At 53.4% G+C, this 25687-nt stretch overlaps 1 protein-coding gene across 4 annotated transcripts in view; it reads left to right on the top strand.

The window, feature by feature from the left end:
- Positions 1-25687, top strand: part of rerea (arginine-glutamic acid dipeptide (RE) repeats a) — a 113250-nt gene that overhangs the window by 50949 nt on the left and 36614 nt on the right. For all 4 annotated transcript variants that reach the window (XM_084679974.1, XM_084679976.1, XM_084679973.1 and 1 more), the window contains one exon: positions 5793-5863. In XM_084679974.1, the coding sequence (XP_084536100.1) occupies positions 5793-5863 (71 nt within the window). The remainder of the gene's footprint in view (positions 1-5792; positions 5864-25687) is intronic.

Here is a 25687-nt window from a genome sequence, read left to right as displayed (position 1 = left end):
GGGCCAAGAAACACCTCTTTAATTGCTTTTGTCACGAGAGCCTGACAAACATATATGACTTTGTGAAGATAATAAGAGAACTATATTGAAACCCTGCACACAGGGCCCCTGTCTAGCTGCTTAGCTTCTTTATCCCTGGAAGATGGAAGCGTCATTTCTCCTCTCCTTTCTCCTCTCTCTCTCTCTCTCTCTCTCTCAGTCTCTCTCTCTCTCTCTCTCTGTCTCTCAGTCTCTCTCTCTCTCTCTCTCTCTCTCTCTCTCTCTCCCTCTCCAGGCGGCTTAGTGTGCATTGATTGGATAGGGGAGAGAGTGGGTTGAGAAAGAGGCAGAGAGGCTATGGGGATACATGACGACTTCTGTCTCACAAAGTGTGTGTGTGTGTGTGTGTGTGTGCGCGCCTTACAGTGGGCTGCAAAAAAGGAGACCATTTGTAAGGCAGGCTTCTGGGGGGAAGTGTGTGTGTGTGTTGCGGCAAGACCCGGGCAGACCTGGGAGATCGATCAGAGCTTTGAGTATTGCCCCCCCCCAGCCTGCATCTCTGGAGCTTGGTGAGTCTCCTCCACAGTACTGGCCCAGCTTATGGATCCACACAGGAGATTATACACAAGAGGGGATCAATAGATGACACCGCAGCAGCAGAGACACACACACGACACGCGTGTGCACGCACTCACACGTACACTCCACTGCCCCACACACATCCTCATCCCATCTGGCTGCCATGACACTTCTCTGTCTCCTCCCCTCTGACTGGGGGTTTAAAATGGAGCTAATAGAAACCACCTGCCCCCCCCCCCCTCCCTCGCTCTCTCCACTCTCCACACAACATGGCTTCCATGACCAAAGCAGGCTGTTTATTGTCAGAGGGAGCTTGATGGCGCAGCACGCTGCATGGTCCTCACCAAGCCTGGGATACAGAGAGACGAGGCAGAAGAGTGCTGGGGTGTTGGCTGAAGACAGACAGACAGGTTTCTGAAGACAGACAGACAGGTTTCTGAAGACAGACATGTTTCTGAAGACAGACAGACAGGTTTCTGAAGACAGACATGTTTCTGAAGACAGACATGTTTTTGAAGACAGACAGGCATGTTTCTGAAGACAGACATGTTTCTGAAGACAGACAGGTTTCTGAAGACAGACAGACAGGTTTATGAAGACGCATGTTTCTGAAGACAGACATGTTTCTGAAGACAGACAGACAGGTTTCTGAAGACAGACATGTTTCTGAAGACAGACATGTCTCTAAAGACTCCTTTTTTCTGCCTGCTCTCTCTGAGGGATTGGGGGGGGGGGTGAGGGGGGATTGGACAGCTGGCACCTCGCACTGTAGACACCCTTGAGCCCCGAGGGGATCTGTGTGTGTGTGTGTGTGGCTGGAGTATATCCCAAACACATGTGGCATCGAAGCACAGTATGCCGTCCTCTCAACCAATCAGAGTTCTGTTCCTGGTCCTACGTGGCATGAGCACATTGTTTTGGCTGCCAAATCAACAAGCTTTTATGCTGTTGGTATGTTTTCCAGTGTCCTTGTATACAGACAGATTGAATGTATACTCCCCCCCCCCCCTCCCTCCCAACTGCTGCTCCTCCACACTGCCCTGGTAGGCTGTGGACTCAGACCCTCAGGACCAGAGAGAAGACTCCTCATCTCACTGCCTGTACAGCCACATTCTCCCATTCTCCCGTCTGGCTTCACCTATCAGTCTAGACTCCACGAGACTTGCTTCACAAGACGGTCTAGTCTTTGCCGTACGATTCCAATTGATTGACAAAAGACACAAGTTCCAAAAGCATCGTGTTTGGGGAGGAATGATGCTATTCTGCTGATGGTGTGAAGGAAGAGCTGGCTTCTGCGGTCTCTGCATGAAAGGGGGACAGCCACAGCCACTGATCTCGTCATAGTCAAACAGTGCAGCAAATCTGCCCTCCCTCCCTTCTCATCCAGTGTAATGGAGAGCCTGGAAAGGGCTTATTCGGGGGGGGGGGGGGGGGCAAGGGGGGGTGAAATCTAACCACCTGCCGACTGCAAATTAGAAGCTGCAGCAGACTGAGGGGGCTTGACTTGTCAAAGGGCCTCTGTTCTGGGCTCCCCCAGGAGGCCAGTCAGCTGGGCTGCTCTGCGCTCCACAGTCACAGCTCCAGAGCCTGGGGTCTGATGTCATCAGCTCCCAGGTATTTGCCCCTCGCCAGGGAAGGACGGGAGAGGAGCAGGAGGGGGGAGGGAGAGGAGCAGGAGGGGGGAGGTGAATGAGGATGTTTTGGGGGCTGGAGGGGCGGGGGGGGGGGGGGGGGTCTCATGGAGCTGCAGTAAACCCGGGGGATGAGAGGGCCCGGGTTAGGGTTGGGTTGGGGTTAGGTTTCACCTTGCGGCCAGACCGCCCACTGCGCCGCCGCCCCCCCGCTGAGATCCCGCCCCGGCAGGAAGTGACAAGTGCAACGGAGGGCGCCAGCGCCCCCCTCAGGGGCTGGGTAGGAGGAGAGAGGGGGTACGAGCACGAACACAGACAGGAGGACTGGCTCCCTTCCTCCCCCCCCCCACCCCCATGGTTCCATTATTGCATTCCTTGTGCTCTTTAATTTTAGGATCAGTAAACTTAGGGGGGCCAGCTTTCCCCAAAAGCCCCTGATCTGGTCTCTTGTCTGCTGTGTGACTGAGCCTCCACAGTGGAACAATGCTGGTGAGCCCTGCTGCCTCATGACTGGGGCTCCACGCCCGCCAGCCCGGCTTAGCCACCAGCTCCTCTATATTTAATAAGCTCCTCTGCATCCATTCAAACATGGCTGTCTCCGTGTTTATGTTTGGCTGAGGTCATACCCGACAGGAATGCTACCCTGACTGTTTACAAAACACAAGTCTGTGTAGTGTGTGTGTGTGTGTGTGTGTGTGTGTGTGTGTGTGTGTGAGGCCTGTGTTCTTGTGGATACTTTCCACCCGCGCTGGCTCGTAAAAGAAGGGAGGCCGACATTACCTAACAGCGTCTGTCTGTTTCTCCGGTTCTTACACTCTCTGTCTCTCTACCTCCTCCCCCCCCCCCACACCTTCTCTCTTCTCATCGTGCTGCAGCAAATTAAACAGAAAGTCATTTGACACAGAGTAGAGTGGAGCTGGGTTCTGTTACTGGCCTAGGTGTGTTTTAGATTAGACATGCTTCACAGGCACTGGAGAATGACTGGCTGAACAATGAGCTACAGCTGAGGCGAGGGAAGGAAAGGGGGAGGGGTGTCTAAAAAGGAGTACCACCCCCCCCTCTCCCCTCCCCTCATGAATATTCAAGCTCTTAAACAGAGAGGGGTGACAATGCATAGAGAGACAATGGCCACCAGAGCATCCGATTTCAGGAGCGAGCACAGGTCGCAGGAGTTTTTATTTGTTTATTTTTTCCCTCGATAAGAAAGTGTCTGCTGTAGGAATGTTGTGTTTCTCTCTCCTTCTGTCTCTCTGTCTCTCCGTCTCTCTCTCGTGTGGTCTACAGCTGGATTTTTTTTGTGCTTGTCTGTTGAGCTCCAGCTCCCCTTGTGTGGAGGTGGACCTGGTGGTGGCTGAAGGGAAAAGAAAACCCTCCCCCCCCCGCCCCCCCACCTCGCCTGAGAAACGGGACCCACTTTCCAGCGCCTACAAAATGGCTGGAATGTTCTCCAGCTCTTGCTGGGCCCTCTAGGGTGTGCAGGGCTCACTTGAGACACGTCGTTTGTAGATAAGTGAGCCCTTGCCTTCAAATAGAAAAAAACTGTTTTTTTTTATTATCTGGTCATCTTTTTATTCATGTTTCAAACTGTCATTTCGAATGAGGCATTGTGGGTTTTCCTTGCCATTTGACTTCTGGTCTGTGGTTTAGTCTTGAAACAAGTCGAAGCAGATCACATGCATTTGATCTCCTGAGAAAGTGTTTGCAGCGTGTGAATTGTAAAAGTAGATGAGGGATGTGCCTGTTGAGGGATGTGCCTGTTGATAGGCTTTACAGACAGACTGACAAGGGGATCCTCCATCCTAAATGGATGTGCCTGAGAGGTTAGAGGACACTAAGCCTTAATTCCCCCAATTTGACTCCCCTGAAACATGTCATCTCATCTCATTCAGATTAGTGTTCTTTTGTTCTCTATGCCCCCCTCCCTCCTTTCCCTCCCCCCTCTCTACCGTCTTTACACACACATGCAGCCTCGTCCCCTCGGGTCACACAAAAGCGACTGATGGATATTTTCATTCATGTTATCTTGTAAATGACTTCCAGTGGTCCAGGTGGGGATGGAGGGAGAGAGAGAGAGAGAGAGAGAGAGAGAATGGGAGGAAGGGGAGGGTGGAGGAGAGGGAGCACCAGAGATGGCAATAACCCCCCCCCCCCTCTCAGAATAACTCATTGAGACTGCAGCAGATAAGGGGGCCCCCCCTGGGCTACTTGCCCATACACACCGCGCTGCTCAAACAAAGCCCAGCCGCCCAGCTACAAATGGCATGCCTGGTGACAAAACTATTTAATATCGTCATTACGCTAGCTGCAACCAGGCAGATAACGGCTTTACCAGATCAATAACAACCGCGACTCAAACAAACACACAGCGCAATGACTGCGCAACTGGCTAAGGCTTGTGAAGGAAAAGCTGCTCCTCTTGTTGTTAGCGATAGCGTAGCGCGCTAGCAGCTCCTGTCCGCTAGCTTGCTTGGGCGCCTCCATTCTAAGGTACACAGCTCCAGCATAGCGTGCATGTCAGAGGCTCCCCATGGCTGTGTGTTAGCATTAGCGTTGCTCGTCAGCCATGCTTCACAGGGCGCCCAGCCAGCCAGTCACGGCAGGCAGACTTGGGTAAAGGGCAGGCCACACCCCTCCACTCATCACACCACACGGCCTAATTGGTTTCAGGCCATTACGCGTCGACGAATCAAATCGAAAACCGCCATTGCCTCTCTTTTTCTATGAGAATCAATAGTGCAAATGAGATTGATACATCAGAGCTTTTGATGCAGCTCTCCCGATTAATCAATGGTTTCGTGTGTCGGCAGATGATGGGGTGTACCCAAAAAGAGGACTCTTGTGTCCTCTGTTATAGAAACACATGAATACATCTCAGTTTTGGGGTGAATATTCAGGGTGGTGTGCTGGTTGGATGGGCCCAGCTGGTGGGCTCCAGCAGAAGTGGCTGTCTGTTTTTGTCCTGTGCAGCGTGAATGTTTTTGTTAAGGGGATGAGGGTTCACGACCTGGCCATACCACCAGTCACATTCAGTTTAACAGCCCAGCCGGCCCGCTCTGGCCCCTATTCACACGCAGTGTGCCAGGGCAGCCAAGTGCACTACCAAGGGTTATGTCATTTGGCAACATTTAAATAGTGGGTATGCCAGTGGGTTTTGGTATTAACTCACTGTTAGCAGTTTACTGAATTTGTGTCTTTTGTGGAGGGGTGGGGGGGGGGGTGGGGGGCAGGAGGGGGCAAGTTAAGTACTGGTGCTATCCGACACTGCTGGTGTAGAAGTGAAGTGGAACAATAGCATAATTCCCCTTGGGTCTGATGTTTGCTTTGGAAAGGCAGCCTTGTACTGCTCCAAAAGTCCTTAATCCTATTACCCGCATTCCACTTGAATTTGACTCAAGGAAAAATGTCTGTTTTGGAGGTAACGCCTCGATAATAATATACTGACTCTAGCATCTCTATAGAGCTGACGGAAACAAGTCCCTGAAGTGTCCATGTTGTCATTCTAACAGTCTCTCCCTCCCTCTGTCCCTCTCTCCCTCCCTCCCTCTCCTTCCCTATCTCTCTTTCTCTGTCCCTCTCTGTTTCTCTCTCTCTCTCCTTTTTCAGATTGTGTATATATCGAGAGCCGGCGGCCCAACACTCCCTACTTCATTTGTAGCATTCAGGATTTTAAGCTGGTGAGTACCCTCTTTCTTCCTCCTGTCCCTTGGGCCTGGTGCTCTCCCTGTCCCCAACCGTGGCTCCTTATCTCCCGGTCTGGCCCCGCCCGGCCCGATCCAGCCTTCCAATGTTGTTTTAAGGCCCTCAGAACACACATCAAACAGTGTTTCATCTGCTCTAATTGCCTGGTGTGTTTAGAAGAGGAGGGAGGCTGGCACTAGAGGGGGTGGGCAGATGAGGCTGGAGGCATGGGGGTCGAGAGGGCCTCCATGGGGGTTGAGAGGGCCTCTGTGGGGGTCGAGAGGACCTCAGGCCCTGCCAGATCAGAGAGGCGCGGGGGAACGCACCATGGTGTAGATGGGTTGTTGGTACAGATAGGGTCGCTGGTGCTGATGTCATGCTGTCAGACGCTGTATTTCCTTTGTGGCGGTGATGTCATAAAGCAGATGAAAGAGCCTAGCGAAGAGGGAAGTTGTGGACGGTTAGAATTCATAAATGCATACATATAGGGATTGACGGAAGCTGTTTTGGGAATTGCGGAGGAAATGTGCCGACCTATGTTAATTTATATCTCTGGAGGGAAAACAACAGTGGGTTTGTTTATTAATATGGTAGGTCTTCTAAGCTGGTGCATATAAATCAGTTGTATAATGCTATGAAGAGGATTTCATTTGTTTGAAAAAAGAGGCTTCCACAAATTTAAATTGTATCTTTTCTACCCTAAATTGCCCAAATTACCTCTCGCTGACTTGAGAAATCAGGCTCCTAATTTGCTGTTTAAAAGAGTCTGATTCATCACTGGTCGTTAGGGACAGGGAGAGACAGAGCTTTGTTTCCTGTGTGTTCCTCCACACCCAGCTCTGACACTGACTGCAGGCTCCCTGGTCACATGACTGCAGGCTCCCTGGTCACATGACTGCAGGCTCCCTGGTCACATGACTGCAGGCTCCCTGGTCACATGACGGCAGGCTCCCTGGTCACATGACTGCAGGCTCCCTGGTCACATGACTGCAGGCTCCCTGGTCACATGACTGCAGGCTCCCTGGTCACATGACTGCAGGCTCCCTGGTCACATGACAGGAGTATTTTACAGGGATTGCCAGTTAGGAGTGGAGGTCTGGGGAAGGAGCCCTACCCAAAGTGCTGTTGTAGATGAGGAAAATTTGTTAGAATTGTGTGTGTGTTCAAGGTGTCTTGGCATGGGGTGTATTATTGGAGCACAGAGACAGCCCACTGAGGGTCCCAGAGTTCCCAGGGGGCCCTGGTAATGGCTGCCAACAGCCAAGGTGATGATGGGAGGTCACCAGTGGAGCCACACTCCTTGTGTGTGTGTGTGCGTGCTTGTGTGCGCGCACTTACTTGCGTGCATTGTAAGTACAGTGGGGTGTGTGTAAGGTGGTCTGTAGGACTAGGTGGGAGATGGGGGGGGAGGGGGGGTGGCTGCACAGCCCCCAGAGAGGCGGAGCTGTAATAAGATTGTAGGGGGACTGCTGAGGATGGCAGGAAGCCTCTTCACTAAGAGAGAAGGAGATGGAGAGAGGGAGATAGAGTGGAGGGGAAAGAGAGGGAGAAGGAGGGAGATGGGGTGGGGAGAGGGAGTTAGAGGGGAGGGGAAAGAAGGAGGGAGATGGGGTGGGCAGAGTCTCATATGCACCTTGATTGAGTGCACGGACAGAGGTCTCAAACAGAGTATTGACCAGGGAGTAAGGAAGGAGGAGAAAAGGGGGGAGAGAGTCTGGGAGGCAGAGAGAGAGAGGGGAGAGAGGTGGAGAGAGGGAGAGAGACTGGCTGACCTTCACTGGGTCTTTTCAGTTGCCTGCTTTCACTCTTTTGCTTTCTGTCTTTTTTTCTTTCTCTCCCTCCTCCTACTCCCTCTACCCATCTGTAATTAATGAACAACCATCTGCATGCCTGTGTGTGTGTGTGTGTGTTTGAGCACACTGTACCCTTGTCTGCTTTGCTAAAACAAATGCCCTGGTGGCTCTTTAACAAGCAGAGGGATTCAGTGAAGTCATTTTCAGGGTTCCTGCTCAGGCAGACTAAACAGAGTGTGCAGGAGAGCAAGGATTCCAGCAACTCTGTGTCACGCTTTATTGTTCTCGATGGCGCTTGGCAGCTAACTGTAGTGGAGTGACTGTCACCTCTGACCCCAGACTGTCACCCGCCCTCATAATTGGGACACAAATGTCTGCCCCAGAAGAAGAACAGCTCTTTCTATTTCTTTTCTTCTCTCTTTTCTTCTTCTTCCAGTCAAACATAATAGTCACTGCCACCACCCCCCCAGCCCAAATGGCAATATTGTGAAACAGCGTCGACTCTGAACCATAACTGGTCTCTTTGTCAGCCCTTCCTCATTCTTTTCCTGCTTTGCTTGCTCTTCCTACTTCTCCTCTTTCTCAGACCTCAATTTCCCTCACCCCACACATTATCGATCAATCCTTCTGTGGCCAGAAAATGGACCTCGACCTCCGCAGTTGGGGGGGAGGAGGAGGGGGGAGAAATTCCATCGGCACTGATACAAACAGCCTCATCGATATCCAACCCTCCATCCATTCTTCCGATCCCTCCCTCCCCCTCCCCTCACTCAGTGTTTAGGCTGGAGCAAGCGACGTCACTCGCATACTTTATCTAATGACCTGTGAATCCAATTAGCGGTGTGTAGAAATCCTGAATGCAGCCATCAATCTATACAACAGAGGGATGAACCAGGATGAAGCCTGGCTCTCTCTCTCTTTGTCTATCTGTCTCTCTCCCTCTCTCTCTCTCTGTTTACAGCATGTCTATATCTCAGCCCACAATCCCTCTCCACCTTCCCCTGGCTGCACTTGCCGAGGCTCCTGAACCGCTCCTCAAGCCCCTCAGCCTCCATCCCGGCTCGCCGTGTCTGCTCTCAGAGGGCCTCTGTTGTCACTCACAGCCCCGGTCGTGAAGCAGTCTCCCTGGGCTTGGAATCCTTCTCTGTCGACAGCTGCTGAATGGCCTCCAGTGCCATACGTTTGGCTCCCTTGTACACTGTTAGCAAAATGGCTGCCTGTAGGCTACAGATTGTAGGGGGGGGGGGGGGTAGTGGGGGCACTAGAGGATGGGAGCCCTACAGCGAGCTCAGGCTAAAGCTAACTAAGCTGGGAAAAGCCATAGACACGCTACCCCACCCCCCATTAGCTTCAAAACTCCCACATCATTAGCCGGCTGGACACGCCGGCCAATCTCCTTTTGATGTGAGTGATCTGGTCAATTAAGTGGCTGGTTTGCTGCGATAATGGTCATTTTGTTTTGAGAGCTACCCATCGTCAGTGTGTTTAGGTCTAATGGCAACACTGGTGTTTCTCCCAGCTAGCCTTCCCAACACTGGCCTGGTCTGCTCCGGCAGGAGCGTCCTTTGTCCAGGTGTACTGAGGAGTGCACTGTCGGAAGGCTGCGCGGGGACTCTTGTGTTTTGAGAGAGGCTCGTTTCACTTTACATCTGGTGCCCTGACCTTGTAATGTGTTTACAATCTATATTTGATGAGGCTGATGCATCACTGAGCCCAGTGGCTGTGTGTGTGTGTTCATTCCCTGCATATTTGTGTTCTCCCCGCGAGTGTCTGTGTGTGTTCTCCCTGTGATCATACATGACGAGTGTGTAGCCAGTGACAGGCACCGTCGTGACAGACTCCCGCTAACAGTTGTTGAGCCCAGAGACACATGGTGCTGTGAGAGAGGAGAGCTCAGCACGGGGCAGCAGCTAAGACAATACGCCACCACATCACTGTGCAGCTCTATCTGCCCTCGGGGAGCGTGCTCGCTATCCATCCCTCTTCCTCCCCCCCCCCCCCCCCTCTCATCTCCTGTTCTCTGTCTCTTTCACACACACACACACGCACACACGTTCGACACATCCATCTGTTTCCACACTTCATTCCCAACCTCCCTCTCTTGTCCTCCTTTTGTCTCTCTCTCCCTCCCCCCTCCCATACCTCTCCACCTCCCCCCTGCCTCATCCACTTATTACTGTAATCTTCCCCTTCACTCCGTCCATCTTTGCAGCTAAACACGTTTAGCCACCTCAGCTGTGCTCCGCCACGCTGTCCCTCCCTCTGCCATTCCCCCGTCTCCTTCCTTCCGTCCCTCTCTCCCTCCCTCTAATAGAGTGGTGGTTCCTCCCCGGGGGTGGTGCTGGGCTGCCCGAGCCTTCCCCAGGATCTGTCTGCGTACGGACAATTAATTAGATGCCATGTACAATCCAATGATCTGCAGGGACTCCAGTCCTCCATCCAAAGCCCCCGCCAGCTTAAAAGGAACGTGGGCATTTTCCATACCGGCGACACATCTTATCACGGGGTGCAAACTGCAAGGGGAAAAAATTGGAGGGGAGCTCGTGGCTTACCCTGCCCCTTCGTCTTATAGACCGGAGCCATCTGGTTAGCTGTAGAATACCTGTTTGTATTCACAGACGTGTATGTAGATGGTGGGCTGCAGATTGTTTGGCCAGATTCAGTAATGGGCTGTGTTTGTCTTAACACGGCAGCCCTGAGACCGCCCCCAGTCTCCAGTAAACCCCCCCCGCATGGCTGCCTGATAGCAGGGAGCCTGCGGGTACATCAATCCAGCTGAATAGGTCTGTAGAGACAATAGACTCTGTCTGGGGGGGGGGGGGGGGGGGGGATGAATAGGCTCTGATACAATGTATATGTCACTCACTCTCCTGCTCTTTTTCACTGTCATCTATCTATCTGTATCTCTCAGTCAAAACAACCTACAACCCTGACAACCTAATGATTGTAGCTTGTGCAACCATACACACACAGTTGTTGTTGAAGCTTACTGTACTGGTTTAAATGTACACCAGATAACAACCTAATGGACTCACAGGAAATGCTCATCCCACCAGAGTAGGCTGATCACAACAATTATCCAATTATACCGACCCCTTAATGATCATTTTAAAAAAAATGCTGTGAAAATCTGTGCTTGTCTATGGAAACAGTCCTTGGCAGCCTGGAGTTATCTTAGCAGTGAGATCAATGGATGGCCGGCAGCAGCCATTTTTCCTGCCCAGCGTATGGCTCTGTGAAGACAGAGTGATTTGCTGTTGTTGCTCTGATGGAGAGCAAGCACATTATGGCCCCGCCCCCCCCGCGGTGATGAAGCACCCCTGGTACGCGCCGCTGGTGAACACAGGAAGCACGAGTATTACACGGCAAATGAATAGCCCGTGTTTCTCTTTCAGCATGTCCAGCCTGGCTGAAGGGCGCTATAGAAACCCTGCATGGTGGTTTACACAAGGACCTGTCCTGGCACACTAGTCCCCCACCTAGAACACCCGCTCTCTCTCTCTCTCTCTCTCTCTCTCTCTCTCTCTCTCTCTCTCTCTCTCTCTCTCTGTCTCTCTCTCTCTGTCTCTCGCTCTCTGTCTCTCGCTCTCTCTCTCTGTCTCTCGCTCTCTCTCTCGCTGTCTCTCTCTCTCACTCTCCCTCTCTCTCACTCTCCCTCTCTCTCACTCTCCCTCTCCGTCTCCCTGTCTCTCACGCTCTCTCTAACCCCCCTCCTCTCTCTGAAATGCAATTATGGATCAGTGAGCACCGCCATCAGTCGCACTTCTTGTTAATATTTATCGAGTGGAGCACCAGCCGCTGCCATCCTTCCAAAGGGAGGGAGGCTGTAATCATTAGGGCCAGTGTGTGTGTGTGTGTGTGTGTGTGTTCAGCTCTCCCCTGTATTCCATGGTCCAGTCGGCTGCTGCAAGAGACCTGGCACATTCACAGGCATGTGGATGTGAAGCCACACTCACAAGTGGTGTGTGTGTGTGTGTGTGTGTGTGTGTCTTTGTGCTCTTTCAGAGGAGGCAGGGGCTGCAAACAGACTTGTCCATTGGGAGGCCTGGTTTGTTCAGCCTGCTGAAGATAGGCTGCTTCATTCAGCCTGTTCCCTCTGTTTTTCCTTTTCATGTGAAATGACAGAGGCTGGTTAAATTGCAAAACAATTTGACTACCGGAAGTGTTCACATGCAGCTGTTATTGACATGTTATGGAACAGAGCGTCTTAGCTGTCTGCTAACAGGTTGCTACCGGTAGTACGATTCTAATCAACAGGAAAAATTAATTCCGGATAGATTAACCAGCTTTTATTTAAGGGGTGAATAAAACCCCTCCCCTCTCACTAGACACATAGTTAGAAAGGCCTTTTTAGTGCTGCTTTTGCAGTATCAGCTTTGCCCCCCCCACCCCACCCCCCCACCCCCTCTCCCGTAATGGCCATGTTGATTAATGTTCCTCGATGAGCAATGTAGGTTGTTTTCTCTTTCTACCTCCCCCTCCATCTCTCCCTCCCTCCATTTCTCCCTCCCTCCATCTCTCCCTCCTTCTACGCTCTCTAAATTCCATTGAAGGAGGCATTAGTGCTTTTCTTTGTAATGACATTAGGTCCTTAAACCGGTGAATGCTGAGCCCCAGTCCTCAAGGCAGCAGCTGGTTTTTCCAAGCAGGCATTTCTCCAAGCCCAATCCCCTGTGTCTGTTTGTGTGTGTGTTTGTGTGTGTGTGTGTGTGTTTAAGGGAGAGACAGCCTCTCTCTAGTATCAGTTTGCCTGGCTGTCGGTGCATTTTTAAAGACGGACATTTTCCAGGGCAAACCCGCACCTCGGGGGTGTGTGAGAGCCTCTCTTCGGGGAGCCGTTTAGATTGATTGTACACGCGGGCACGGGGATGAATAAATAAATACATACAAGTAACAAGGTTGAGATAGCAACACCCAGGAAGCCCAGCAACTCTATCAGCAACATAAAACCCATCTCTCCTCCTCTCTCTCCCTCCCTTCCTCTCCTCTCCCTCTCCTCTCCCTTCCTCTCCTCTCCTCCTTTTTGGACAGATAGTCTCTCCCTTCTTGTCTTCCCCTCCTAATGCGTTTGCTAAACGCTGCTATGGAAACCAGTGGTTGGGCCAGCAGGGTTGCCTGTCTTCACTCTCTCTAAGGGGAGGGAGGGTAGAACAAGGGCTGGAATCAAAATGGAGGTGCGCGCATGTGTGTGTGTGTGTGTGTGAGGTCAGGGGCAGGGCTGATGGAGGGCTGTGTAGTGATTACCATCACAGCAGCCTCTGAACGGAGGAGCTGGGGGGGGGGGGGGGGGCGGGGGCGGGGGGGGGGTGTTGAGACTCAGGCCATAACATGTTCATGAGACTCCTATGTCTCAAGCTCAATCAATAGCAGCCTCTTGACACGCGGCTAAATTATTAATCCTGTCTCTATGTCTCCGTCTCTATCTCTCTCTCTCTCCTTAGTTTCATTACCCTGGATTTACCTTCCTAGCAATGTAGCCTTTGTAACAATCACGCACACATATATGCAAAGCAGTTGAAATATTGTGCCTCAATCTCTCTCTCCCCCCCCCACCCCCTCTCTCTTGCACATCACAAGTGAAATTGCTTCCTCTGATGTCTTCACTAACATCTGAGGGGGAGTGCTTTGCTCCTGCACCGAGCACTACGTTTTATCTGCAAAGGATTCAAAAGACAGAACCCCCCCCCCCGGATCATTTTTTTATTTTTTTAGGGCTTTGATGAATGACAGAAAAACAAATGTAGCACAATCCTAAGCAAGCAGGTAACATTCAAGTCCTTCTTTAACGCCTTCCAGCCGGCCAATTGCGCTCATTGTGGCGCGGTGGTAATCGCGGGGTGTTTTTAATGACGATAACCGGGTCTCTTCCAACGCACTTAAAATGGCGACGGTCTCCGTGGGGGTTTGCACACTAAATGAAAGGGTAGGGCTCTTTGAAGTAGGCTAGTGTTGGAGGCAGGGCACAGCATGCTGCTGGCTGGGCTGCCTCACAGCCTGGCCTCTCCAGGATAGGAACCTCCAGCCTTCCTATGCGTCTTCCCCCCCCCCCCCCTTTCCTCAAACACCCTGCATTTCAGGAAATTGAATGTTATCCCCCAGCCCGCTGGCCAAATGGATGTCCGTGTTTAAGAGGGAATGCATCTCTGGCCTGCCCACCCAGCACGGGGCTGCGGAGGAACCTGGCACTAAACACATGTGTGTGGATTGGTCAAGCTTTAATTGGATTGGCCTTGCTGTGACACGGGCGGCTAATTTGAGCCCCTCCCTCCTTCCACCCCTCCCTCCACCCCTCCCTCCACTCCCTCCACCCCTCCCTCCATTCCTCCACCCCTCCCTCCTCCCCTCCCTCCACCCCTCCCTCCCTCACGCCAAACCTTCAGTCGCCTTTTTATCCTTCCTCCCTTCCGCACCGTTCTCCCCTCCCTCATCTCCACCCCTCCATCTCTCCATTTAAGTGGTTATCTGGAGTGTCTTACTGCTGGTTCTCAGTCCTCGGACAGTGTAATTTCCAGCTTGTCCAAAGTGTGACATGCCAATAAAAAAAAAAAAAAACGATGGAGAAGGAGAGAGAGAAAGCTGTGGAAGTGGAGATTTACAGTGGGATCGGGTTCACACGCCTCCATCCCTGCGCCCCCCCCCCCCACATTAAAGCACACATGGTGCAAATTAACTCCCACAAACCTCCAGCGGGTGGAGGGAGGGCGGGAGGGGGGGGGGGGTGGTGAGAGAGAGAGAGAGGGAGGGAGGCCAGGGGCATCGGTCAGAGAGCAGAGGAGGAAATGTTAAAGATAGTTTGGAGGGCCTCAGGAATTCCTCCAGCCAGTACCTGTGTAGAGTGTGTGCAGCAGGCCTGGAGCGTGGCTGCCCTCCTCTGGGGTCTCTCCCCTCACACCCGGCTGGAGGGACGCTCACCAGAGCCCTCCACATCTCTCCTGCGACCAGGCCCCCGTGGGAGTCAAGCCCAGGCATCTGTTGAATGTGTGCTCGTTCACACTAGTTCATACTCAATGTGTGCTCGTTCACACTAGTTCATACTCAATGTGTGCTCGTTCACACTAGTTCATACTCAATGTGTGCTCGTTCACACTAGTTCATACTCAATGTGTGCTCGTTCACACTAGTTCATACTCAATGTGTGCTCGTTCACACTAGTTCATACTCAATGTGTGCTCGTTCACACTAGTTCATACTCAATGTGTGCTCGTTCACACTAGTTCATACTCAATGTGTGCTCGTTCACACTAGTTCATACTCAATGTGTGCTCGTTCACACTAGTTCATACTCAATGTGTGCTCGTTCACACTAGTTCATACTCAATGTGTGCTCGTTCACACTAGTTCATACTCAATGTGTGCTCGTTCACACTAGTTCATACTCAATGTGTGCTCGTTCACACTAGTTCATACTCAATGTGTGCTCGTTCACACTAGTTCATACTCAATGTGTGCTCGTTCACACTAGTTCATACTCAATGTGTGCTCGTTCACACTAGTTCATACTCAATGTGTGCTCGTTCACACTAGTTCATACTCAATGTGTGCTCGTTCACACTAGTTCATACTCAATGTGTGCTCGTTCACACTAGTTCATACTCAATGTGTGCTCGTTCACACTTGCCTACGTTGTTTTCAGGCGAATGTAAAAGTGATCCTGAAGGGAGGCCCGGGCGGAGGCGTCTCCACGCCAGCGACCGGCTGCGGCCGCTGCTGCATGCGCCCTGATGGGCAGGTCTGAATAGTGTTTGCCTGCCTGCATGTCACTGGGAGGGGATCCTAGGAGCTGAGAGGCTCTCTGCTGCATGGGGAGGGGGGAAGCGCTCGACTGAGCGCGCTCACACAGCTGCACACAGTCCCGTCTACACAGTTCATTTCACACACGCTCACACACAGCTGTATACAGTCCTGTGTGCGCGGTTCATTTCACACACGCACACGCATACACACACACACACACACACCCTTCGTGACCACAAACCATTTTGCAACCCAGGGACCCTCCAATCCCAGGTTCTTTACACAAAACATGCAGTCATCGCCTTACTCTTTCTCACACTACTCCCTCCCCCTCCCCTGACAGAGCCCCCCCCCCTCTGGCTCCAGTCCACTATCATTTCCACCGAGGCTCTCTGTTGCTACCGGGGAGTTTTGTAGCTCTGCCTCGATCTTTTCGCATCGTGCCATAAACACACATCCACAATGTCGACGACATGTCCCTGCATCAAAGCCGGGGCTGCCGTGCGGTTCAGAAGCGGTGTGTTGGTTCCTTTTGCAGCTCAAACGCTGTCTTTGTTCTTCTGTTCTGGGAATGTGCTCAACAGTCTGGCAGCACTGGCTCAGGCTTTCAACTGAGCATGACTTTGTTTCTGCTCGACACTGCCTGTGCCTGCTGAATAGAGGAGCCACTGTTATTAAGCCTTACTGTTCAGTTAGGCTGAGCACCATCTTAATAGGATTGATTTGACGGGGGGGGGGGGGAGAGGCTCAACTCTGGAAGTCATTTTTCTGTTCTCTGTGTGTGTGTACAGTGTGATTTTGTTTGTTTGTTTTTGTTTTTGTTTTATGGGGGGGGGGGGGGGTGCCCTTGATAGAATCAATAGTTGCAAGGCGAGCTGTTGTGTCCAAAATCATATCCTGTAGCCTGGGCAAATGACTCCCCCCGCCCCCTTCTTCCGTGCAGAGCTTAATTGAAATAATCCTAGACTGGTGTTTGATATCGAAAGGGGTAACCAGAGTCTCAAGGAAGTGGTTTTACAGCCAGGGAGAGATGTTGCAATGCTGTCAGATGCAGCTAGCCCCCCACAGCACCTGCTATTGAACTTAACAGCCCATTTATGGATGGCTGTAATGCCCTCCCCATTTGAGGGTGAATAACTCTTTATAGGTTTAAGATAAAGTAGTGAGCTGCTGCCGACCCCATCATTTTTTTGTTGCCACGCTCACATTCTTATCGTGCATCTCCCCCCCCCCCCCCCCCCGCTCTCCTCTGCTGTCTGGCTGTGTTGATAAATCGACGCCTCAAGGCATGCTGGGAGTGCGGAGGTGAGGCGGGACGGTATTGATGGCGAGCCGGCGCGGGGACACACACGTCCGAGGGAGAGTGAGGGGCAGGGAGGGAGGGAGGGAAGAGAGAGAGAGAGGGGGGGGGGGGGGGGAGAGAGAGACAGAGAGAGACAGAGAGAGACAGAGAGAGACAGAGAGAGACAGAGAGAGAGGGGGGGGGAGAGAGAGAGGGAGTGGGAGAGGGAGGGGGGAGGGAGGCAGAGGGCAGGCGTTGTGTCCTCTCCTCTGCCCTGCCTTTTCTCCTGGTGAAATGAAATGATTTAATGGGCCGCCCCGTCAGGGGAGGGTAATGGAGTTGGTGGCCGAGTGAGCGGGGCTCTTCATACCTTGAGCGGGGGCTGGGGGGGGGGGGCTGTGGGCTGTGATTGAGACCTGTGTCTGTCTGAGTGAAGCTTCCTGTACAGTCACCGTCTCCTTCGCTTCACTCTCTGTCCCCGGGCATATCCTTCACCCACACACACACACACACACACACAGCCTCACTGTGGCACTCCTGGCTTTCGTACACACAACTCCCACTGGCGCTCTGTGGCAGTTCTTCAGGGGAGCTTGTTCCCAAAGAGACGGGGCTCGCTGGCAGATGGGCTGGGTTCTGCTGCATGACACTGATGGGCTTTCAAGTCGTGCGCTTCCTAGAAGTGACGGCTTGAAAACGCTAAATCAGATCCTCGTCCCACTCCTTGTGATCATCGCAGGCATTACTACTATCCTGCTGTCTCACAAACGTCTTTGTAAAAACCTAACGGTGTCAATAGAAGCCTGAGTATTCCGGTGGTTGGGTCGCAGATCCAGAACAAGTTGACTGTTTTGATGACAGGAGAAAAGAGCTGCCTATGTTGCCCAGTCTGTAATGACCAGGTGTGACCTGAGGTGTGTTATAGCTGCCGGCCTCAGTCCGGTCCAGGGACGCGCTGATAGGAGCTTCAGAACAGGAGGTAACGACCCAGCTGCTGCCCTGCTAGCACATCTCCTTGAACTGTGGAGCGCTGCGCTCCGGCGGCCATTTTAGACTGTGAGCAGCTCCTTGCTCTCTCCTCCCCCCCCCCCCCTCTCTCTCTCTCCCTCTCTGTACCTCTCTCTTTCTCTCTCTACTCCTCTGCATCGTTTAAAAGGTTCAAGGCGCAGTAAACAGCGAGAGGACGTTAAAAAGCGCCGTGTTGTGGCTGTGTGCAGCCCACTCACACCTCCACACTATTCCGGCCACCTCGGCAGCTTGCAGTAATTAGGCGAACGGTTTGCCGCCGCGGCAAAATGACATTTAAATGCCAAATGGCAGCGAAGGGTGGGTAATAATATCCTCCCCTTTGTGGCTTGTTGCTTTTCCTCCTCTGCCTGGCTGCAGCGTGAGCTAGCGGGGTGGCTGGACCAGGGCAGGGAGGTTCTCCGCCGAGCTAAGTGGCTACGCTTGTGCCGCGTTTCACCCCGGCCTCTCCAGCAATGCCCGCCCGCCCCGTCCACCAGCAGTAGCGCGCGCCACCGACTGTTAGCAATCATTAGAGGAGAGGGGGGAAGCCATTAGGAAGGTCGGGGGGTGCTTAGCCTAGCTGGCGGCTAGCACGTTGCATCCACTGTGGAGCAGGATCGGATGGCCGTTGTCGAACGCTCCTCCTGTTTGGATGTTGGTCACGTGAGAGGTGGAGAAAGGTCTGGGGGGGGGTTGTGGAAGTGTCGAGGGGGACGGGGACAGTGGAGAGACGAGGATGCTGAGCCGAAGAGGAGGGTTAAAGGGTTCTTTTCCTCCACTCTGAAGCAGCACCAAGACAGGGAGGGATGTCGATTTCCTCTCATTTAATGAAGTCATCAGGCCCCTGTAGCTCTGACTCACTCAGCTCTCTGTCAGGGGAGAGACTCCCGCCCCGCCTCTCTCTCCCTCTCCCTCTCTCCCCCTCCTACTCCCTCTTGTCTTCCACTGCCCAGCCACAGGCTAGCCTTCCTGGAGGTGCAGGCTCCGCCCTGGCAGGCCCTGCCCTGTGTCTGGAGGTGTCTGCTCCCTCGTTAGCGCCCGGCCCGGCTGCAGCCGTCGGCCCGGCCTCTTAACGTGCGTCCTCCGCAGGTCCGCCGCCCGGCCATGAAAGGCTCTCTATTCAGCAGTGGCTCTGCTTCTCGCTCAGCCATAGTTAGCTTCCCGTGGTTGCACTCTCCCCACCAGCCCCCCCCCCCCCCCTTTCCCAGAGAAACACATGCATGCTAGGGATGAAGGAGGGAGTGTGTGTGTGTGTGTGTGTGTGTGTGTGTGTGTGAGCAGTGTGTAATCACTCCTTGCTGGAGGGCTTGGGGTGAGGGGAGAAGTAGAATCGATGCGGCAGGGTATGAGAGAGAGAGAGAGAGAGAGAGAGAGAGAGAGAGAGAGAGAGAGAGAGAGAGAGAGAGAGAGAGAGAGAGAGAGAGAGAGAGAGAGAGAGAGAGAGAGAGAGAGAGAGAGAGAGAGAGAGAGAGAGAGAGAGAGAGAGAGAGAGAGAGAGAGAGAGAGAGAGAGAGAGAGAGAGAGAGAGAGAGAGAGAGAGAGAGAGAGAGAGAGAGAGAGAGAGAGAGAGAGAGAGAGAGGTATGGCTGATCGATACCTTAGCAGCAGGGAGGGGTAATATCCTCCATGTGCAGGTCTGGGGGAGGGTGGGAGGGAGCGAACAGAGGATTGATAAAGAAAAGCACACACACACACCGAGGGAGGGGCAGCAGTAAAGGGATGCAAATATCCTTGCCGTCAGTAAACAACAGGCTTTGTGTCAATCACACGATGAAGTGGCGCACTTAGTATTCTCCTTCGCTTGCCGCCCCCGCCCCCCCTCCGGATCCCCATTGGGTATTGTTTGCTAGCAGCCGCATGCCGATTGGCCCATCGGGGGATGGGGGGGGGGGAGTTGGCTCGGGGGTGATAATACATGGGCTGCCATGGCGATGATGGCCGGCAATGAGGAGGGGTCATCAATAACCTCGCCCCTATTATGTAGATGGGGCAGGGAAAGGCATTGTCTTCCAGCACGCCTGTCATCCCTCCATATGCTGTCGGCATTGATCACCCCTCGTTCATGAGCTCTGTCTTCGGATCTGTTCCGGCACTCTCCCTCCCTCTCTGGAGGGCTCTCGGTCACGTGTGTGTGTGGGGGGGGGGGGGGCGCCGCGCTGAGACGAGGGCTGGGTCCCATTTGCGCCCGATTGGCCCTTTCGGAGCGGTGCTGATTGAGAACCCCCTGGAGGAGAGACTGTCGGCCGTGAGGAGGAACAGGACGCCATGCTGAACCACTGAACACAAGGAGGTGGAAACTTGTTTGTGGTTGGACAGGGATTTGGACCCCTCCCTAAACCATATGGTCACATTTTGGCTCAGGGAGAGAGAGGCAGAGAGAGAGAGGCAGAGAGAGAGAGAGAGAGAGGCAGAGAGAGAGAGAGAGGGAGAGAGAGAGTGTGGTGGAGCGAAGCGAGGGGGGTGGATCAAGCTTTCTACTGTATATTGGTGTACGTGCAAACGTGTGCTTGGCAGCTGAGCGCGTGTGCGTGCGCGTGTGTGTGTGAGCGTGCACTCCACAGCCCATTACATCTCATTACATTGACCGAGGCTTTTAACCAACAGCCTTGTCGGGGGCCATCAACATGGTGTATGTGTTACCTACACTTAGTGTGTGTGTGTGCTCTCTGTGCATGCTAGCTGAAAGGCTGGCGTCCATTACCTTGGAGGGGCGGTGGTGGGGGAGGGGGGGGGAGCTGATGGACGCCACACTGGGAGGAAAGCTCCGACTCAGAGACGGGGTCGACCTCTCACCTCCGACAGAAAAGAACCCACTCCCTCTCTCACACACACCCCATTTCCCTGCCCTCCTCGGCGGGTCAACAGTCATCCCACTCTCCTCGCTGTCAGGCAGCTCAAGCGAGTAATACCCCGTCTACAGCAGAATCCCTTACCTCCCCTATCAGCCCTCACTGCAGGTTCACAAAGCAAACTGAGCTGTGTGTGTGTGTGTGTGTGTGATTTACAGGCACACAGATGGGAGGAGAGGGCTTTGATGTTCCGAGCTAGCAGACAGAGATGTTGATGTGTGTTGCCTCTGCCTCTTTGTCTCTCACGGCGGGCGCTGAACGAGGCTTGTTTCACTGTCGTGTGTTTGTGTGCGTGCGTGCGTGAGTGTGTGTGCGAGAACAATAATCGATATATTTGACACAATGCGCTTCTTTATGAATCTTTGTGTGGGCGTGTGTAGGTGAATTGATCTTGGTCATGTCTTCTGTTTGTTCACACATCCCCACACACACACACACACACACACATCCCCACAGACACACACACATCCCCACACACAGACACACATCCCCACACACACATCCCCACACACACACACACACACCCACACCCACACACACACACGTCCCCACACACACACACACGTGGTTCCTCCCTGTCTAGACACATGCTGCCCAGGCCTGCTCCAGCTCTGTGGCTGCTGTGTTTGTGCAGCTGTGTTGTGTACAATACAGAGCTCTGTTAGAACCAACCCCGTCCAGTCCTTTCTCTCTCCTCCTCACGTGTGTGTGTCTGCTCACGTGTGTGTGTGTGCTCACGTGTGTGTGTGTGTGAGTATCCGCTTGCTCGCTCGTCCCTATCCACCCTTTGCGTGGTCTGCATGCACATTCTTATTTGCAAAAGTGTACATGTAAATGAATATGCTGATGGTGTCAGTTAAAGGTAGACATGGGCTTAGGTCAGTCCTGTACGCCTGCCTGCCTTTGCTAGCCCTCCCCTCCCCCCTCCAGCAGGATGGTGATGCATGGCTCTCTTTGGCTAGGGAGCCTGCTGCTGTGCTGCTGCTGCTGGCGACCGTGTCATCACCGGAGAGACAGGGTCACCTTGGCGGGAGGGAGGGAGTGGGGGGGAGGAAGAGAGAGAGGGAGGGAGGGAGAGGGAAAGATTGGCATCTGGAGGAGTGGGGCTGATAAGACAATAGAATCCTGGAGCCACTCAGCAGGCTTTAAAGCTCCTGAGTGCATCCTCATCATATCTGCATTGTTCAACACACACACACTATCTCTCGCTCTCCCCTCCATCTCTTATTTGCCCTTTCCATCTGTGTGTGTGCGCATGTGGGTGTCTGTGGGTCATAAATATTCTTATCAGCTGTGTGTGTGTGAGTAAACTGAGCAGACAGCCTAACAAACACAGCAACGCCTTCTCTCTTCAGACACAGCCCCTAACAGCTGCTGTTACATAAACCCCTCCACCCCACCCCCCACACACACACTGCTCCCCCTCTTTATCGACCCCTCCCTCTCACTTTCAATACACACACCCCCATCGGTCCTCACCTTTCTCACACTGCAGAATTTAAATGACCCCAACATTCTTGACACGTATGACACATGCACATGCCGCGCGTACACACACACATACACACACATATACACACACACAGTCCTACACAGCTTTCTGACATGAGACGAGCCTCCTTCACTTCATTGACTTCCCCCTCATCACCGCTCCCCTCCTCCCAGGACCCCCACGCACAGAGCGGGGCACCGGGGGGGGACCTCCAGCCTGGCCCCTGTGCAGCGGCGTGCGCGGCACTGCGTGTGCGTGCGTACGTTACTGTGCGTGCTCGTGCGTTCCTGCGGTACACTGGGCCCCCAGCTCAGCTGAGTCGGCTGATTGATTAGCCCCCCCTTTGCTTCACCAAGCCTTCCTATTTCCTGTCCTGCATCACGCCACTCAGTCACGCCCCCCCCCCCCCCCTCCCCGCCTGGCTGAGGGCTGGCTGGCAAGGCAGCCCTGGAAGAGGAGACGCTGTCTGGGTATACCTTTACACACAGACACACACTGACATAGCTCACATGTGCACACACATACACACAGCCCCTCTCCTCCCACACCAGTATCAGTATGAAGCTTCATTAAAGTGTGTTCCGCTGCTCCCTGCACACGTGTGTGTGTGTCTGACTGTGTGTGTGTGATCCACTAATTGAGATTATTGAGATGATTCTTCTTCCTCTAAACCGACCAATGCTAACAAGGCTAAGGCTAACAAGGCTAATGCAGCTTCATCAATGGAACCCAGGGGATGGGCCAGGCTAATGACGAGCATCACTCTGGCTCATTGGTCTCAGATGGGAATGAAGGGCGGGACGACATGCAGAATAGGTGCAGGGAGCAAAAGAAACTTCAGCAAAAGACAGAAAAAGGGAAAGAGAGAGAAACTTGAAAAGTGCTTTCAGTCTCCTAGTTAGCTGAGTGGGAGTTCTTTTTGCGAAGCGTGCTCACCCTGGAGAGCCCAGAGAACAAACCCAGCCGTGCTGGTATCACCAGGAGCTGTGCTGGTATCACCAGGAGGCTCTGTTCATCTCCCCTAAAAGGACAAACTCTGCCGTGTATACACCACGCTCGCGCGCGCACACGTCACACACACACACACGTCGCACAAACCAAGGGCTCTGTTTATACGGTTTGTGTCTTTGAGGCACGGTCGTTTAATAACAGGGAAGGAACCAGATGACACGTTGTCTGTATGTAGAGAGAGGAAAGGGAGGCGGGGGGGGTGCTATCTGGTAGTTATTTACCCTGTAGTGTGTGTGTGTTTGTGTGTGAGAGGAGCAGGGCTTGGTGCCGGAGCCCAAGACGCCTCTCTCCGTTCAGGTCTTCCCCCTCCTCACCCTGCCTGGATACGGCCGTGTGTTCGCCCGCGCCGCCGTGCGCCTGAATCCTAATGCCCCCGCTATTCCTTTAGTCGGCGGAGATGATTACATTACAAGAGCGTGTTGTCCCCTTCCTTCCCTCCCTCCCTCGGTCCTCTCTCTCCCCTCCCATGCTACGCACGGCGGATGCTAATTGGCCACGGCTGCTCGCTGGGAGAGTGCGGTCCGCGAGGCAGAAAGCAAAGCAGGTTGGGGGGAGGGGGGGAATCAATACCAGAGAGATGGAGATGGAAGGAGGCATAACAACAGGAGCAGTCCTGAGACTGGCCTGGGTCGCGCGTAGACTATCAATGCACAGCCGAGGCTAATCTCCCCCCCCCCCCCCCCCTCCCTCACTGAGGTCGTCCATCTTGGAACACGCACGCGACCAGCGCATGCTCCTTCAAGCCCTCTCGGCTCTTGGTTGCCGTGTTCCGACGCCTCTCCTTTGATGCTACAGCTAGCCGCCTCTGATCTCTCCGCGATAATTGTCGGGGCCGGCGTGTCGCCCCCTGCGTCTGCAGGTCATGTGACGTCAGTGGAGGTGTCCGAGGGAGAGACGGCGTCTGGTGTGACGAGGGGCGGCTGGGCCAGCGTCTGGGTCTGGGGACGTGTGCTCGACGGTGCTTTACCACGGAGGTTCTAGCTCTGGTTCTAGCTCTGGTTCTAGCTCTGGTTCTAGCTCTGGTTCTAGCTCTGGTTCTAGCTCTGGTTCTAACCCTGAACGAGCAGACTGGCAGTGGTTTAATGACATGTTCATGTTACAGTTGTTATGAGAACCTGAAAGGTTGGCCTCCAGCACCGAAGAAGAAGAGGGGAGACGTGTGTGTGTCTGTGTACGTGCACATCCTTGAAGCGTCGAGCGATCATCTGGAGTGCTGTGACTCTTAACCGTGTGAGTGTGGCTGTCATTGTGAATATGATTACAGCCTCAGCCTCGGTCTAATGGATTCAGGGGAACAGGAAGCAGATCTTAATTAGTATTATCTGTGAGCTATGTGTGAGTCACACAGCCCCCACCCCCCATTTCCACCAAAGCACTGCACACACCAAGCTGAAAGACACAAGGACAAGATAGGATCATTTATGCGTAGTTGTCCTGTTCGGTAGTGTGCTACGGCAAAAGAGTCAATTGAAATGTATGCGAGCGTGCACGCGAAGGTTTTGCGAAGGAGCAAGACGGGGAGAGGTGCGTGTTCGTGTGCGTGTGCGTGTGTGTGTGTGCGTGTGTGTGTGTGTGTACTGCGACACTGGAAAATCTCCCCACTTTGAAGCAGCTAAGGCTCATCAAATCCAGCGTGGGCCAGGCTGACAGATGGGCTGACTGTGTTCAAAGTGAGAGGAGATTTAATATCTAAATAGCACAGGCAGTGAGAGGGACACCCGGTGTCGAGCTGCACAAAGGTCCTGACAGCGCCCACCATCACAGCTGGGACCCACTCCTCCCCCCTCCCTCCCTGCTCCCCCCTCCCTCCCTGCTCCTCCCTCCCTCCCTGCCTGCCTCCATTTGTTCCAGCTGACAGGTGAAGGAGGAGTAATCTGTACACCGTGTTTACCGTTATTTGTCCGACTAACATCACGGTGTAGTCCTTCAAGGCGTTACAGAACCACAAATCCCAGCCAGCTAGCCCAGGGGAGGAGGAGGAGGAGGAGGAGGAGGAGGAGGAGGAGGGGGGATGGGGCTGGTTCAACACGGATGTCCTCTCCCTGCGTCCCTTCGCTCTGTCCGGGTTTGTCTTCCATGGCGCTCAGTTGAAGAGGCCGTTTTCTGGTGCAGAGACGCACACACATGCTCTTACACACTCTGAAACGCACACTGCGCTGGCATCTTGTTTGATTTGGCTCTCTCTCTTTTTTTGGGGGGGGGGGGCAATCGGCAGGATGTTGAGGGCTGTGTGAGCAAGGCCGACCTCGTGTCCCTCGCTAGAAGGACTGGGCCTGAGCGCGCGCCGCGCACACAGATTGAGTGTGTGTGTGTTCTTTGTCATCCAGATGGCAGTGCTTAGAGAGTGACTGTGCTGGCACAGCTCTCTCTCTCTGAGGCAGCAGTGAGAAGCGCAGGGCGGAAAGCCCTCCCAATCAGATCCATCATCTTTGTGTGTGTGTGTGTGTGTGTGTGTGTGCGCGCCCTCGTTCTCCGCCAGCTCTCCCTCCCTCTCTTAATCATATCATGTCGGAGCAGCAGATTAGTCCTCCCAGATCCCATCTCTCCCTCTAATGCTACAATCAAGCTTTTGTTCTTTGTTTTGGTCTCTCTGCAGCAGGGGGAGGTTAAGGCACTTCAATCCGCCTTGAACGCCACGGTTAGCTCTGAGC

Source organism: Hypomesus nipponensis, chromosome 18 (genome assembly GCF_054491055.1).
Source record: "Hypomesus nipponensis isolate SF chromosome 18, ASM5449105v1, whole genome shotgun sequence".
Taxonomy (NCBI): Eukaryota; Metazoa; Chordata; class Actinopteri; order Osmeriformes; family Osmeridae; genus Hypomesus; species Hypomesus nipponensis.
This window is presented reverse-complemented; position numbering and strand designations above follow the sequence as displayed.